Source organism: Morus notabilis, unplaced genomic scaffold (genome assembly GCF_000414095.1).
Source record: "Morus notabilis unplaced genomic scaffold, ASM41409v2 Scaffold752, whole genome shotgun sequence".
NCBI classification, from domain to species: Eukaryota; Viridiplantae; Streptophyta; class Magnoliopsida; order Rosales; family Moraceae; genus Morus; species Morus notabilis.
The window spans coordinates 157,728-176,108 of record NW_010367838.1 but is presented as its reverse complement, the minus strand read 5'-3'; the positions used below and the strand labels follow the sequence as shown (position 1 = coordinate 176,108).

The following is an 18,381-nucleotide window of genomic DNA, read 5'->3' as shown; positions in this document are numbered from 1 at the left end:
AAGATAAAAATCTAACAAGTTGAACTGGCCCAACGTGCAGATCAAAGACCCATGTATTGTTTAACACTTTTCCTTGTGGACTAAGCTAGGCCCATACATAATACGTGGGCACAGGTCAACCTCACTTATATTTACAATTAGAGCTCACAATATGGGTTATAAACCTCGTTTATTTCACCGATTTGAGTTTTTAATTTTAAATTTTTACAGTAAAAAATTCTCAGAAAATGTCACATTTAATTTTTTTCTATTACAGTAAAAAACTCTTAAAAAATGTCACATATTAACTCGAATTAAAAACTCAAATCCACAAAATAAACGATGTCTACATGAACACGACTCAATTTTTTACCATTAAGGGTTAAAAAGATAAGCCACGTGACCTGTCAAAAAAGGGTCGTGCCGTCAACATGCTTGACACTAAATTGACCCATTCTAATAATCTATTATTTTTAAAATGTTTTTTTAAGAAAAATACGTGATTTATTATAATTTTGTGCATGTCTATTATTTGTGTCATTTTAAATAATTGGTGTTATTGTGATATTTTATTTTTTGTTTATTAATTGAATGACAGTTATTTTTTACCACTTTAAGTACGTTTTTATGATTTTTTCCATATTTTTTTGCTTACTTTTTGTTAGATGTATTTAAATTTTTTGGATTTAATTAGTTGTTGTAGTATAAATTGATTAAATTTTAAGGACATATGTGTTTTATGTTGCGTTTATATGATCTCAGTGCATACATTACATATTTAAAGTAAAAAACATCACGTGTCAAGGATGAGTTGTGGGTTGATTTCGGGTTGAGTGCTTTGCGGGTTGATTGTGGGTCGTGGCGCTCTGATCTCGAAATTTGGCCTGATTTCGTGCTTTAGAGCGCCATGGTGCCTGGAATTTAAGCATACTCATCCATTTTATAGCCTCCAAAACACCTAGAAAATACAAAAAACATAATGAAAATACAAAATACTCAAGAATCAAGCAAGGAAAAATAAAAATTGATCAGAAAGCTATATCAGATTACGCACTTATCAAATAACTTAAAGAGCAAGCAACTGAATTCTATATGTATTCTCCATATGCTTGGGTGTGTAGTGCATATTGTCTCACAACACATGTGTTCCAAAGTTCTCTGCTAAATAATCTCATCGTTTAAAATCCAAATTAATTCACAACTAATTATACTTGAGTAATATTAATTTAGAATTTCATAATTTAAAATTCTCGAATATTCATATTGTCTAACAAGTATAAAAGAATGAAGGGGGACTCATGGATCCATAATTTCAAGCTTCAATAAAATTAATAATCAATTAAACTCTTTAATTAATAAATTATTTTCATTAATTCTAAACGTTGCTCCATTATAATCTTGAAATTGCACTTTTAAAATTATAGACATTTAATTACTTCTAATAATGTGAAGCATCCATTTGATATAATTATTATATATAGATCGATTCTCCATAAATAATTCATAAATTTATAACCTTAATCACGAATTGAGCGCTCTTACTATTCAGGACGGAATCAATACTTAAGAAAATTATTTATCTACGTTTTTATTCAAGAAAGAACAAATTTCATCTCGTATATTAACATTCACGGCTGGCTACTTTATCATGTCTATAAGATAAAAGGAATAAGATTTAACAATCCCGAAATCCATAACGAGTAAATCAATGAACACAAATTCATAAATAGCAGTGTGCTAATGACTCATGATTAAAATCATTTTATATATGACTATTGATCGACTCAATTCGAATTTCTATACATAACGAAAATTATTAGAAATTCAAATCATTTCTTGTCCTACTCCTAAATAATCTCATTATATATAATACACTCATTCAATATGTCAAAAAATACGGTAAAAATTGCACAACATAATTTACCAAGTTCGTACTACTAGGAGAAAAGAACACTGCAAATTCGAATGGTAAATCTCGGATATACCTAGTAAATTTTGAATTTACCAAGTTCGTATTACTAGCGGAAAAGAACACTACAAATTCTAATGGCAAATCTTGGATATACCTGATAAATTCTTGATTTATGAGATTTACCAAGTTCGTATTACTAGGAAAAAAGTGAAAAATCTAATAGGGAATCTCGAATATAGCTGGTAAATCTTAAATTTGACAAGTTTGTATTAGTTGGGAAAAAGTGAAAAATCTAATGGCAATTTCAGGATATGACTGGTAACTCCCAGATTTACCAAGTTTGTATGATTAGGGGAAAAGAACACTATAAATTATCTGAATTTACCAAGTTCATATTATTAGAAAAAAAGAACACTATAAATTTTAATGATAAATCTCAAATATACTTAATAAGTCCTAAATTTACGAGATGTACTAAGTTCATATTAGTAGGAAAAAATGAAAAATCTAATAATAAATTCTAGATTTACTAAGTTCACATGTCTAGAAAAAAATAAAAGTTCTAAAAGTAAATCTCGGATAAATTCAGAATTTATTAAAAGTGTATTTTTAGAATTTTAACTAATTATAAATCCAGATTTACATCACATTAACTTAGTTATTAACTTTTTTTAAACTTTAATTTATTCATTTTAATTCTTCTTAAAATCTTGCACACTACTTTTTAACTCTTTTCTCAAATGACAATGAAAGTGATGTGGGCCTACTTTTCGCTCAATGAAGCCCAATAGTTGAGCGGCTTGAGCCCAAGTTAAAATTGCAAGAAATACGTTGTTCTATCAAAACAAAAAAAACAAAACACAAAAAAAAAGTGGTGTTGGTGGTGGAGGTGGGGGTGGTGGTCGTCGTCGTCCTCCTAAGCTCGTCTCTGCTTTCCTTCGCAGGTAAATTAAAATTAGAATTTCTCTTCAATTTACACAACAACTCTTCCTCTTCTTCTCCCTCTTCTTATCATCCCATGAGATTTTCTTTTTCACACAAATCTCTGAAATACGGCGAGAATTTAGCCTGATCCGCCGTAATCCCAGAATCCCAAAACCCCTCTCTTATCCGATTTCCATATCATCAATGTGAAACTCAAACTCAACCAAACATCCCAGATCCATTAACCCAAAAACCAAAAAACGAAAGAAAATGGTTTTTGGTAGAATTAAGAATTTGTTGATCTTCCATCATTCGTCTCCGTCGTCGGATTCCGCAACGACGTCGTCTTCCGATTCCGTCCTGTTGGGCACACAAGAAGATGATCACACGACCACCATAATACCCAATAACTCAAAGCACAATCTCAGACTCTCTTCTTCTCTTCAAGATCTCTCCACCTACCGCCTTCTCAACCAAAACCAAAATCTCCCCAGTTTCTCAAAACACAAGTTCCCTTCTTCTTCCTCTTCTTATTCATCATCATGTTTTCGTTCTTTTTTACTTTTTCTTGTCCTTCTAATCTCCGCATTCCTTCTTTACCTTCTCGCTCTTTCGATTTCTTCTTATTGGCCCCAAAACGCCTCCAAATTCTACGTCGTCCTCGACTGCGGAAGCACCGGCACTCGCGTTTATATTTACCAGGCTTCACTTGATCGCCACAGTCGCGACCGTACTCTCCCGATTTCGGTTAAGCCTTTTGGGAAGCCCGGACGGAGAAAGCCGGCTGGCCGGGCCTACAATCGGATGGAGACCGAGCCCGGATTTCATAAGTTGGTCGGCAATGTGACTGGTTTGAAGGCTGCAATTAGGCCTTTGATTAAGTGGGCAGAGAAGCAAATCCCGCGAAACGCTCACAAGACAACTTCCGTCTTCGTTTATGCCACCGCCGGAGTGCGACGATTGCCGGCCGCAGACTCGAGGCGGCTTCTGGACAATGCCTGGTCCATTCTCCAGGCTTCTCCGTTCTTGTGTAGGAGAGAGTGGGTTAAGATCATTAGTGGAATGGAAGAGGCTTACTTTGGTTGGATAGCTCTTAACCACCGGACTGGAATGCTCGGGGCCCGGCCGAGGAAGCCGACTTTCGGGGCGCTTGATTTGGGGGGCTCGTCGTTGCAGGTTACTTTTGAGAATGTGCAAAATGTGGAGAGTGAAACTAATTTGGACCTTAGAATTGGGAGTGTAAATCATCACCTCACTGCTTATTCTCTCCCTGGCTATGGCTTGAATGACGCTTTCGATAAGTCCGTGGCTCGCCTTTTTAAGGCAACGCCAAGGACGGAATTATCGAATGGGAAGGTGGAGATTAAGCATCCCTGTTTGCAGACAGGGTACAAGGAGAGCTACACCTGCTCGCAGTGTGCCTCCGCAAATCATCAGCAAGGCGAGAGCCCCGTTGTCTCGGAGAAGAGTTTCGGGAAATCAGGCACCAGTGTGATGCTTATTGGCACACCTAATTGGGATGAATGCAGCGCGCTTGCGAAAATTGCTGTCAATGTGTCGGAATGGAACAGTGTGAGCCCGGGAATCGACTGTGATGTACGACCTTGTGCTCTTGCCGATGGCTTTGCCCGCCCTTCAGGCCAGTTCTACGCAATGTCGGGCTTCTACGTGATCTATCGGTTTTTCAACCTGACTGCAGATGCCACACTCGACGATGTTTTGGAAAAGGGTCGGGGGTTCTGTGAAAGTACGTGGGAAGTTGCAAAGAACAGCGTTGCCCCGCAGCCATATATTGAGCAGTACTGCTTTAGAGCACCATACATTGTGTCTCTGTTGAGACAGGGGTTGCACATTACAGAAGACAAAGTCGTCATTGGCTCCGGTAGTATCACGTGGACGCTCGGGGTGGCTCTATTGGAGGCAGGGAACACGTTTACGGCGAGAATGGGGCTCGGAAGCTATGAAATACTAAAGATGAAGATAAACCCGTTGATTCTTATGGTGGTTTTGGTTGTGTCATTGGTTTTTCTGCTTTGCGCATTGTCTTGTGTTTGGAATTGGAGGCCTAAATTTTTCGGGAGGTCGTACCTCCCTCTTTTCAGACATAATAGTGCATCTTCCGCGTCGGTTCTTAGTATTTCATCTCCGTTTCGTTTCCAGCGATGGAGTCCTATGAATTCTGGTAAGCAATCAATCCTCGAGGTTTTGATTTTACACAGTTCTTATTTTCATGTTTACATAATAATAGTGGTACTATCAGTATTAGCTCACTAGCCATAATTGAAAATATAATTCTCACATTCATTAGACTTGTAGGATGGCTTAGGAGCCTATTATACACCATGAATGCATATGCATCGTTATTCTGTAGTTCTATAAAAGTGCTACTGCTGCTGTATTATCCCAACTTCTTTACAGTAACAAGCTGTGTATTTTAGTTTCATGGCCTATCATGAGCAAAAAGACTCCTGTATTATCATAGAGGTTGATACCATTTTTTTTTTGTTTCTGTTTCTTTTGGATAGAATATTAGAAAGCCATGGCTTTCACTTGTGAAATGACGGGTTAGTAATAAGGCAAAACTTGTAAAGTTCCAATTGAGGTTAAGATCAATTGTTGTTTTGTGGGGGTGTGAGTTGTTTTTAATGTCTTGGGTCCTGTGTTCAAGTCCTAGGAGCGATGAGGGATAGCACAATTTTTAGTTGAAAAAATTAATTGCACTTCTGATTTAGGGAGTTTGAAACGGTTTCATATTTGTGAAGAAACCGTACGTATGACAAATGCTGAAAAGTCTTTATCAACCTTTAGTATTCAACTATTGAGGTTTAGTTCAATTGATTGCTCACTTGAGACTAGCTAAGTGGTTGGGTACGTGAGAGTGTGATTGTACGATCTAAGATTCGGGTTTTAATTGTTTAATTTCTTCTTAATATATTGGGAGCCCTAGGCCCGATACCGTATAAAAAAAGTTTAAAAAAAAAAAGTTTCAATCGGTTGATCATATTACCTTGAAAATGACTAAGCTCTCGGATTTGTGACTGTTTATTGTGCAATATAAATTCAGTTTTCATGTTGATACGAAGAAATTCGTGAAAGAATAGTGTCCAGTTTCAGGAAATAGTTATTCCATTTCTTTTTATTTTCAATATGGCATGCAGGGTTGTGTGAGTGTATTGTTATCCGATTATATTTAGTTGAATGCAAGATGGTTGACCTTGTGGGGTTTCAGGGGATGGAAGAGCAAAGATGCCTTTGAGTCCAACAGTTGCAGGCACCCAACATCGAACATTTGGTTTTGGACACGGTGGTCTTGGCAGCAGTAGCAGCGGCGAAATCCAGCTTATGGAATCTTCTCTGTACGCATCTACGAGCAGTGTGGCACAGAGTTATTCCTCCAATAATCTGGGGCAAATACAACTTGACAGTGGAAGCATGGCTTCTTTCTGGTCACCTCACCGAAGCCAGATGCGTCTGCAGAGTAGGCGATCGCAGTCTCGAGAAGACCTTAATTCTTCGCTGGCTGAGGCACACCTGGTTAAGGGTTAGCGGGTGCTCATCTAGAAAATTTGGGATGTATGGTGATGATTTAAAGGGAAAAGGGAAAGGGAAAAAAAGGCAAAAAGAGAGAAAAAATTGAGAAAGAAGAGATGGAAATTTCCATTTAAGTTTAGGCACATTCTTTTTGTAACATATATACCTGAATTCAGCTGAGAAAAAGTTTTATAAAGAAATTGCTTGATCATTATTTCTTTTATCACAATTTTTTTTTTCACAGTTTTTCTTTTCAAGTCTGAAAATTCTCCAAACTTGTTGAAGCCGCTCTTCTTCTGAACAAAAGAATGACAATGGATCTCTCTCATGACATGTGTCTATGAGAGCTAAGAATTTTTATAACCATTTTGCACCTTCTTTTTCTGGAAGAAAAAGATATGTATAAAGGGTTATATATTCAGATAATCTTGGAAAGAGAAGACATCGTCGTGAAATAAATTGCTTATATACTCGGATTGGTGGAATTGACTCAAACTCATGGCTTAATAGAAGGGACTTGCCACTGCTTTTGATATATATATATATATATATATATATTTAAGGAAATGACCTTTAGTATTTTAACACCTTGTAATATGCGCTTATAGTTGCCGTAACTTGTCCGGAATATGCAGCCTAAAAGAACTTCCTCATTTTATGTAGTTTAAGTAAAAACAATAAAAAAATAGAGCATTTAAATCTGGACTCTCTTTACTCTTAATAAATATCATTTTATTAGTATAATTATTTGATTAAAATGTTATGAATCAAGAGTAAAGGGTAGAAATCTTAACCTATGCATTTTCAATGAGTATTTATCAAGGTTATCCATAAATAATTAACACAGTAATACACCTTATTGGACAAAAAACACAGTAATACGATTAACAATATATATATATATATATATATATATAATTGCAAGAAACTAAAAGAACAAGAGAGCACAAGAGAAATATGAAAGTAAAAAAAATTTTGTATTCTATCTTGTAAGGAGTGATCATACAAGCAAACTCCTCCTCTATATATAGCCTAAGGATCATAACTAGAGGTCATAGGAGAATGCATAAGTTACATAGGTTACATGCAAAATTAAGAGAGGAGTAATGGAGAAATAATACACAATATTAAGAGGAGAAATAATGGGTCTAAATGAGTGGTTTAATATCTATGTAGGTTATGTAATAACAAGAAGTGACATCCAATGCAATTAATTTACAACACTCTCCCTTACATGTTCACCTACTAAGAATATGCCTTGTTAAAAACCTTATTAAGAAAAAATCATGTGAGAAAAAATCTTAGTGAAGGATAAAAGAGTACATTAAATTTTGTAGGATTTGCGCTTTATAACTACCTCATTAAAAACATTGCCAGGAAAACTTCAGTTAATATAAGATGAAAAAAATATCTTTTATCTTTAAGAATGGTATGCGTTGTTCCACTGTCTGCCAAGCAAAGGGTTTCACCATTAACTTTAGCACTATTTTTGTCATCATTGAAATACATATTTCTTCATGAAAAATAAAATAAAGAATTATGAGAATATAACATACAAACCACAATCATTTATATATATTTTTTACAATAAAACACACAAGAAATAGAAACACACTGAAAAATTACAAAACAAGCTAAAAATATAAAGATATATCAAAAATTACAAAACAAGCTCAAAATAAAACACACTGAAAATCACAAAACACACTAAAAATAAAAACACCCCTTAAAATAACACACTTGGGGTAATATGGTGCGGGAACATCATTTTCAAGCTATATTCATGTTTCCATTGCCAAATAAATTCTCAAAAAAATTCGCAACGTCCAAGTGCGTAAACTCCACAGGATCATGGTGTTCAGCAAGGTTTGTCTCTACACCTTTTCCTTTTTCTTTCAACAATGCTTGGTAAAGATCAACAAAATGTTTAACCGTGCGACATGTGCGTCGCCAATGTCCGTTCATATCACACCGATGACAAACATCTTCATTATTCTTGGTGGCTTTATTTTGAGAACCCCTTTCTTCTTGTTTTTCCTTACTATTCTCCCACTTCTAGTGGTGAGAACCACGACTATAACCACGACCACGTCCACGTCCACGTCTGCGTCTATGATCACGACCATGACGTTGACCATGCCCAGAATTATCAATAGATGCAGCATTCGCTTTAGGGAATGGCGTTGATCCAGTTGGACATGATTGATGATTTTTTTGTCAACAGTTCATTACTTTGCTCGGCAACAAGCATATAACAAATTAATTCAGAATGTTTTTAAAGCCTCACTCTCGATACTGCTGTTGTAGGAGCATATTAGAGGCATGAAAAGTAGAATACGTTTTTTTTTTCTAACATGTCCTCATCAGTAACACTTTCTCCGCATTAATTTTAAACATTGTGGAATTATACTTGCTTACACTTTTAAAATCTTGGGAGTATTACGAGCATTTGGGAGTATTACGAGCTTTTGGTGGTCATACCTTTCCTTCAAACTGCTCCAAAGGACATATGAATCTTTTACCATCAAATATTCAGTTTTCAATCCTTCATGGAGATGATGACGAAAGAATATCATTGTCTACGCGCGATCCTGTGAGGATGCTTCATTTCCTTCTTTTATTGTTTCTCCAAAATTCATAGCATCAAGGTGGATCTCAACATCAAGAGTTCATACCAAATAATTGTTGCTAAAAATATCAAGGGCAACAAACTTGAGCTTTGTAAGATTCAACACTGTGAAACTATTATATGACAAAAATAAAGTCAATAAGAATGTAAATGATAATTTATAATCAATCAAAGATTTAAAATATAAGAATATCAACTATTAGGATAGAAACTGATAAAAAAAAAAAAGATATGAACTTGTCGTTGGTAGCAGATAAATAACGTTTTTTTTTTTTTTTTTTGTCTGTAAATAGAGGCAGAAATGTAACGTTAAGATCATGGCTAGAAACATAATAAATATGAATGACATAGATTAGCTGTAATAAAATATGGCTATTTGTATGAACACCTCCTAAACTTTTTAAATTTGATAATTTAGTCCCTAAACTTTTTTTTTACAATCAACACTCCTTTCTTGACACTTTCAACCTTATGAAGGATCAAGTTGTGATTTTTAAGTGAAAAATCATTTAAACAACAACAAATTTGTAGGCGGAAATTTCAAAAATTTTCACATCTCTTTTAATTCCAAATTAAACGTAAATCACAACGAGAGATACATGCATGATATATGTTTATAGATAAAGGAATAAAATGACAATCATACCTTTAAGATGATCGGATCAAATATGGCCGCAAGGATCTTGTCTCACTATCTCACGTTCTGAGATGGAGAATTGCCGTGAAACAAGACCGTTGATTTATGAACACGATCACGCCACAAACCACTCGTTGATTCAAGATTATGACTTTAAGTGTTTTGGGATTAGAGAGTGGGCTCTTTTTCAAAAACCTAAGGAAACAATTTTCCTTCTAATTTTGTTACAAAATCCGGCTACCCTAGGAAGAGAGTGAGAGTGAGATATTTTTTTTCTTCTTCTTTTCCACCACTAGGGTTTTCAATAATATCTTTTTATAAAAGGAAATTCAAAAACTCAAACCCTAGATGGGATTTCTGAATTTTCCTTCATCTTTTTAATCAAAATCCGAATTCCCTCTTGCCTTAGGGATTTCTGAATTTTTCCTTCCCCTTTTATTGCCAAATCAAATCATATTCAAATTCTATTTTGAATTTTAAATTAATCACCATTAATTTCAAAATTCAAATTCATTCCTTTTATTTTTCAATTATCAAATAAATGAAAAATAACATAATGAATTTATTTAAACACAATTATGTAACAAAACATCAGTTTCAATTTTCCCACTTATTAGAGCTAGCCTTGAGACCGAATGGACCCATATGAACAAAGCTATGGAATTACAATACTCGACTAATTTATCCCGATAAGTTATCGACGTATTTAATTCCGACATCGTACGACTCCACTAAAGGTTCGATGCCGACTAATCTCTTGATTCATATGCGCTATTTTTCTGATGGTGTTAATACAATTTATCACACGGTCCACAGAATAAATGCACTATTATCCTTCGTAAATATCAGTGACTAGAATGGTATAGAAAATTACCGTTTTACCATTCCAGTCATTGTTTCCTCGACTCCTTTATATGACTGTGAATAAGAAAGACATATGTTCGTAAGATGTCTCGCACATGTCACGATGTATTAATCAATGAATACCAGGCCTGGTTTATTTATTCACACACCCATCAATAAAGCATGAGGTGACATTATCGCTTACGAATTCCATATCTGTGAATCACACAACTCCAACTTAATTATTTCATGATCCCAATAGCCGAGATGTTGTTCAAAAACTATGAACTAATCTCATTGGTGAATCAAAGACCATGAGAAATTAAGTCGAGTTATGTATTCACTTCAGGATTGAGATAATTATACAAATATACTTAAGTTGTAATAATTAGGTTTAGAGCTCTGTAAACGGTTTTTGCTCTAACCTAATTAGTTACATGGTCTATTCAACATGTTGTGAACATGTCTAGATCAACCACAGAGTCCAACTCCCATGCCCCGAGACCAGCATCATATGGTTCGATCTAACAGTCATAATCGGATTCGATTGCCCAATCGATCCTAAGACTGCGAATATGTATTTTAAACTATATCAGAAGAGCTTGTCCGGCAGGGATTCCCTGACTCTTCTTTCATTGATCATAGTCTATGGACTAAGCAATATTACTAACACTCTTTGAATATGAATTAAAACGTAACTTTATTTTATTTATAAACGTCAGCAAAACAATGATATCCGATATTTACCATTTCATAAATAACAAATTACATCATACTTTCTGGACACATTTCCAACACCTTATTGCTCAAATTTATTAAAATTTTGACATATTTTGCACCCAACTTACGAATGACATCCTAATAAGGGCATTAATGTTCATTTTTGTTTAGTTTCAATATAAATACATTTAAAAACTTAAACTTAATTTAATTATAACTTAAATATTAATATAAACTTTTAACATGAAATTTTATTAATACAAAAAAAAAAAACATCAATGTGCTTCCTAATCCTAAGCTGTCACTTATAAGTTTGACAGAAAAAACCATCAAAATTTGAACGAATTTGAGCAATAAGAATTAAAAGTGCTAAAAATTAAATGTTCTGGTGGTTGATTGTCAGGAAAAAAAGTTTAAGGACTAAATTGCTAAATTCGAAAAGTTCAGGGAATGTTCATACAAAATAACCATAAAAAACATAGAACTCATGATATGTAACAGTAAAGTAACTAATCATAAAAGAAATGTTATTTTAATGTAATAAAAGAACTTATAGCAAAACAGTAATATAATCAATTCATGTACATCAATAATAATAGCCCATAAGAACATATGATATATTATACAAGCATATATATATAATAGTCTAAATCAGTAATGATGCATGTATAATGAAATCATCAAAAACGAAATTTCATACCAAAATTAAAATGATCAAAAACTAACAGATAACACCAATGAAGGAAAGAACAGGCAATAGATACAATGTTATAGTAGAAAAATCATTGCAACAAGAATACTAAAGAAAAAGAGTACAGATATGTAATATCCATTCAAGTAGAAAAGAAAAACTATAATAAAATCATGACCATGTATCACGGAAAATATACGTGCAATATACCTTTCAAAGTGGGAAGTGATCGAACCAAAATGTATCAAACAATTCACAGATAAGAGACTTGTGCTGATAACTTGTTATTAAATAATAGTAAAAATTACAATTGCAAGAAACTAAAAGAATAAGAGAAAGCACAAGAGAAATATGAGAGACAAAGAAACTTTGTATTCCTTTTTGTAAGGAGTGATCATACAAGCAAATACCTCATCTATTTATAGCCTAAGGATCATAACTAGAGGTCATATAGGAGAAGGCATAAGTTATATAAGTTACATGTAATGGAGAAATAATACAAAATATTAAGCAGGGAAATAATGGAGTCTAAATGAATGGTTTAATATCCATGTAGGTTATGTAATACCAAGAAGTGGCATCCAATGCAATTGATTTATAACAAAGACAGTAATACACCTTCACTCTACAACAACGCCCGTCTATCTTGCTAAAATTCAGAAACAATAGAAAATAGCAAATGCAACTTGTCCATTACACCAATCTCTGATATGTAACAGAGCCTCATTCTCATCAAACTACAACAAGAAAGCCAAAGAAAATAGCCCCCTTTTATTGGTGAAGAGAAAATAGCTCTTTTTTTTTTTGTTTTTTTGTTTTTTTTTGTTTAACAAGTACACGAACATGATTAAACCCGCATAAGTATATGTGCTGATCAGGAAAATGATGAAACAAAAAAAAATGAAGAGATAATGCTCTTTATATTCCTAAGATAGTCCTTATCTGATGTGGAGGATGTCTTGCCAACGACTTAGGGTCTTGGTAGCCATTCTTGGGATCCATAATTGCATCGTAAATAAGTTGATAAGCTTCAGCCAGTGATCTAGCCACCTGGACCGAAGCTTCAGAACGTAACTTTGGAACCTGCATCTGCTCAAACTCTGGCAGCGAACTCTCGCTTCCCAAAATTAAACCAAAGAAAGCCCTCAGAGACTCTGAGAGAGAAGCAGGTGACGTGTCCTCTATCTCCGCTAGCGGGGCTTTAATAATGTTCTCATCGCCTCCTTCCTTGTTCAGCACATTACGGAAATGATGCATCTTCTGTAGCAAGCCACATTTTCTTAAGATGCCGTCAACTTCTTTTCCCACAAGGATCCCTACATGATTGTCAATCATCGCTCCAAGTTTCTTCACATATTCAGCCGCGACCTCATGCCCCAACAGCGGTTGTTGGATGGCGCATAGGCAATTTATGAGGAATATCTTTGAGAGCGTCTCGCTATTCTGCTCGAAGAGGTTAATCAGGTATTAGGATGCAGGAAAGAAGTCTTCTTTCCTAGAAATTATGCACACAAGCTCAAACCATCAATAATACCTGAGAGGATGAGCCAGAAATGCTGCTGGAGAGCAGCGCATCAACGGATGACTTACTGATTTGACCCGAATCAGAACTAACTCTGCTTTTTCGTGATGAGTGACCGATGCCCTTGGACTTGTGTGCCTCTGCTGCTAGCTCACATATCTATAATAGGATAATTGGACAAATGATTTTAATCCCCTCGCACAGTAAACCAAAATAAGCGGCTATAATTACTAAGAACACTCCGTATATCATTCTCTAATAAAGATTACAAGTGGGACCCATAACCTCCATCCAAAGCCCTCCTCAACCCCCTCGCCATACATGTATTGCTTCATCGTATTGCTTTTAAGACCCCAAACGTTATTTGCACAAGCACCAATACACCTTTCATACTTATTTGAATAGCCTTGATTTTCTTTTTTTTTTTTTTTTTTTTTTAAACATTTGACTTTTGCTTTACTATTCCTTTTGCTATAAGTAAAACGTAGAGCTTATTCCAAAAACAAAACAAGCCCAGACTAAAGCCACGTATAGAACAACATACAATAGAAGGAGGTACATTAAGATGTTGTGACATAGTTTGCCCATTGTAGATTTGATATCTATCCTACCCTAAGCTAAATGAAAAATGCTATATTAAAAGTGGAACTTGGAAGTTCTCAATCCCGTCACCGCTAAATGGAAATTATAATACAACGGCAACCAAGCTGTCAATGTGAAGCCCTTAAAAAGTAGAAAAGTTACTTTTATAAAAGTTACCTGAATAATAGGGTTGAGTAAAGCAGATATCACTGGATTGAAATCAGGTTTTTTCTCCGAAGCAGGAATCATCATGCCGTTATGAGTTGCAATAATTTCAAGCAGTATAGAGACTCCCTCCCTTACAGCTGGAGGTGGGGAAAGATCAACAGCCACCAATGGGGGATATCGTAGAAGCTTTTCGCCTCGAATTTTTAGAATATCAAAAAATGTCTTCTGAGCTGCATCCTTTAGCGTCCAAAGTGTACTAGATAAAGCTGTTTCTCTCCCAAGCAAATCTGATATCTGCCAACGAATAGAATTACTACAACAAAAGTTCTCGCCCAGGTTTAATAATACATAAAATACAGGAAAGAACAGATATACCGTGTAGCTATAGAACTCGAGGGTATTGCTGAGTTTATACGATACAATGAGACTAGGTTGAGACTGTAGAACTTGCTCAACTCTCACTTTGAAAGGCCGGCAAACTCCTTCAAAGATTCTATCCAAAACAAATGTCAAGTCGGATTCTATTTTTCCAGAATCACTCTGCACGGTCTTAGAGACTTGTTCCTCAGTTGGTCTACCATCAACCACTGTGTCAGGATCTAGTAGCACGAGAACAAATTCTCGTTCGGATGCCAAGGCCTGCGATATAAATAATTTCAAGCAGTTAATATATAACAAAAGGATGATAGTTTTAAAATCAGTAATAGACTTCTGAATAGGACTTTGAGGGAAGCCCCACTTGATGCAACCATCCCAGCATGTCCCCGACGTATCGCAAGGGGTCATGAGCATGCACTTCAATTGGACGAGGCATACCACCCGGTCCTCCACGAGTAAGAGCACTGATGAACCTTCTAAACAATGCATTGTGCCTCATATTCGCTACCTGGAATGTTTGAAAACAAATAAACAACAATAAATGTTACCAGAAAACCCACAGGTGATATGTTACAGAATGCAGGTTATTAACCATTAAGTCTGATCCGGTAGAATCACCTCTTCTGCACAATACTTGAAGAGAACAGGCCTTTCCCTTAGGCAGCGAACTGCCATTTTCAGAAGTTCACTAACTTCAGGGTTATCAGCATCACCCAACTTTCTACATTCAGCCTGAACCCACCTACATAAAGAGTAATCAAAGCCATAAAATCATCTAAGCTATTTCGCAGCTGAAATAATAGCTAAGTAAAAACTTCAAAATCCCCTTTATGGACAAAAGTACTTGAAGAAGAAATGAGTATTGTGACTAGGTATACAGTGCTCTTTAAACCGTATCTAACCCAGGTAGAGGAACACTGTATACAGAGATCTTTAAACTGAAGTTAGTCAAGTTAAGCTCTTACTTGTGATTGATGGTTAGACCTGTCAAGAAGTGTTTAGCACTGTAAATATTAGTGGAGTGGTTACTCTTCTAATTAGAGTCGGTTAGGGCTGAATAACTATCTGGTTCTTCTGGTTCTTCTGGTTCTTCTGATGATTATCAATGGCTAGGATAGAATTCCTTATTTATACTTATGGTTATATGAACACAATTCAATCAATAATCAGAAATCGTTCATTCTTCAGCAAATATCATCCTCACAAAGGCAATTGAGAATGAAGCATGACAAAGGCAATTGAGAACTTGTCACTTAACAAAGCAGATTGTAATTCCATTGTTTTCGTAGGCTTCCCAACTAGAAAAGTTTTTAAGCAAGAACGTGGGAAGCAATCTTTCACAAAAAGAAGAAGAAGAAGAAGCGGAAAGGCAAAACGAAACGGATGTCCTGCGTCCGAAGTTATTTTCTGCGTGCTTTCCCAGTATCCAAGCGGAAGTTAAAAAGCTGCATCACGACATTAAAGAGGAGAAAAAATCTCCACACATGATGATCAAGTGCAAGAAAAGGTCATGCTTTTTCTTGTAACCGAAATGGAATTGAAAAGTATTTTCGTCAAAATGTAAGGGTTGAACCAGATTATAGAGCATTTTTTTGTGAGAAATAGTCGATGAATTGAAATTTAATAAAAGAAAAACAAATTGTTTTTCTTCAATTCCAATTCATCTTGATAATTTGTTTAGCCGCGTGGTGCCAATAATAAATCTTGAAAATTAGCATCAGCAATCCAAATTATTTTTTTTCTGCGACATTAAATTTATCTATTCTCAATTAGAAAGGGCCCGTTTAGTTCGCCCTGCAGTAAAAAATTTAGATGTGATTGTTTGTGAGAGCTTTTTACTTAGCAAAACTCGAATTCTAAACTCGAATTAGCGAAATGAACGGCCTAAAACTGTTTATATCTAAAATCTAAAAGGGAAATTAATTCTTTTATAGAAGAATCACCTGCAAAGACGCTCATAGGCTCCTTCTTGGTATACGGCCATCATGTCCATCAGCTCCAGACCAGCGCGCTGAGTAACAGAGAAATTCATCATAAGGAAATCGTCCCAATTCTCAATTTCACTCAATTTCACTCAATTTGACAGAAATAGCATAGTACCTGATGATGAGTCCTCAAGAGGAGTTTGCAATTGGCATGGATCTCCTGCACGTGAGAGAGAGCCTTGAAGAAAGCCTCGCTGAGCTCCTCCTCCCTCAGCGCCGCCATTTCCTCGGGGGAGACCTGGTAGTCGCGGAGGAAGCAGGACACGATCTCCTGCCGCTGCGCCGTCAGGAGGAGCTCTTGCCGGAGGCGGTCAGTGGTGGAGACGATGTCAGCGGTGGAGGCGGCAGAGGCGGAGATTGCATTGCCGATACGATCGCAGCAGCCGGCGAGGGAAGCAACCTCCGCTTCCACGCGGTCCAAGGCGGTGAGTGCGGCGTCGGAGGCTGCGAGGAAATCCAGGTTGATGGAAAGGGCGCGCTTCTCGATGGTGGATCGGAGGTTACGGCGTGCCTGGGGAGTGTTGTCGGAGTAGAAGTCGGAGAGGGTTTGGAGAGACGCTATCAGATCCGGCGACTCCGTTCTCGTTGATTCCAGAACCTTCTTCAGCTTCCGGGATAGCCCCGGCGCCAATGTCCCTGTCGCCATTGTTGTTTTTATTCTCCCTTGTAGGATTACTTTTTCATTTCATTTCTGGTTTTCCTATTCTCAAAATAAGACGATTTGTTTATGGAATCTACTTCTTCGTCTTCTTCTTCTTCTCCTCCTTTTTCTTCCTACTCCTAATCTCAACTTAACCAACGGAATTGGGAGTAGGCACACCAATAGCGAGCAATCGCAATTCTCCAAAAATAAAAATAAAAATAAAAACAACAACTTTCCTTCCGCAGGCCCGCCCAGCCCACATTTTGTTGGGCTCCTTACCCAAGTACGCCAGATCCATGACTTGGATTGCTTACGATAAAAAAAAATAAAAACAAATTCAAAGAATTACAGGGTTGTTCTTTTGCATTTTTGAGTTAGGGTGATTTGAATAAGAATTTTAAGTTGAGTTTGGATAATAACTTGAGTTGAAATTGTAACTTAAGTTTGTGTTTAGATGTGCACATTTAAGTTATTATTTGAATTGAGAATCTATTTGAGTTTATGTTTGGGTGGGTCAAAACTTAAATTTGTATTTAGATAGTATTTTAATAAAAACTCAATGGTGATTAAAAATTTTAATAGGGTATATAGGAGAGGTTTTATTCGTCTCTTCATTGTGAACGCATAGCAAGAAAAATCATCTCAATCGAAATTAAAACGAAAAAGTTATGGTATTTTTAAAAATAGAAAAAATATTGTTCATTAACTTGAATTCGAGTTTATGAACTCAAGTTAAAGGAGAAACTTGAACTCGATTTTAGCCCCAAACTCAAGTTCAAACTCAAATTTTATAAAAGAACATGAACTTGAATAAAGTTGTAACTCGAGTTCAAACTTTTTCTGAGTTTCATTACAAAAAAGCAACCCCTACATGTTTTACCCTAATAAGTCGTAATAATTCTACCTTTTTCTTTTAATTCTTTAAAAGAAAACCGTTTTAAAACTTTTTTGTCCTTTTGTCCTTGATATTTAAGTCTTGTTTTCACTGTTTCAAATCATTTTTTCCTTTTCATTTCTCTCACTAACTTCCGCTTATCTTTTCTCTTCCATTTCTCGCTCTAAGTTCCGCAATTGTCTCTTGATTTTCATCGCGATTTCTTCAGATTTCAGCAGTTTTTCTTGACTGTTTCGATCGTGATTTGCTTTGATCGTGTTTATGTTGCTATTTTGATGGTATCTTCTTCTACATATGGTAATTTTAATCGGCTATTTTGTTTTTCATTTTAGGGTGTCTGCT

At 35.7% G+C, this 18,381-nt stretch overlaps 2 protein-coding genes across 2 annotated transcripts; one reads left to right on the top strand and one right to left on the bottom strand.

Annotated features, from left to right (window-relative positions):
• Window positions 1-2,894: 2,894 nt before the first annotated feature.
• On the top strand, window positions 2,895-6,527 carry LOC21392141 (probable apyrase 7). The gene is made up of 2 exons (XM_010113480.2): window positions 2,895-4,997; window positions 6,045-6,527. Exons 1-2 carry the CDS (start codon window positions 3,086-3,088, stop codon window positions 6,359-6,361), a joined length of 2,229 nt encoding a protein of 742 aa, XP_010111782.1. The 5' UTR covers window positions 2,895-3,085; the 3' UTR covers window positions 6,362-6,527.
• Window positions 6,528-12,383: 5,856 nt separating this feature from the next.
• Window positions 12,384-17,305, bottom strand: LOC21392140 (conserved oligomeric Golgi complex subunit 6). Its single transcript, XM_010113479.2, has 8 exons — window positions 16,617-17,305; window positions 16,460-16,527; window positions 15,135-15,258; window positions 14,878-15,024; window positions 14,514-14,777; window positions 14,148-14,432; window positions 13,401-13,547; window positions 12,384-13,309 (listed from the first exon to the last, which is right to left on the bottom strand). Exons 1-8 carry the CDS (start codon window positions 17,145-17,147, stop codon window positions 12,785-12,787), a joined length of 2,091 nt encoding a protein of 696 aa, XP_010111781.1. The 5' UTR covers window positions 17,148-17,305; the 3' UTR covers window positions 12,384-12,784.
• Window positions 17,306-18,381: the final 1,076 nt, after the last annotated feature.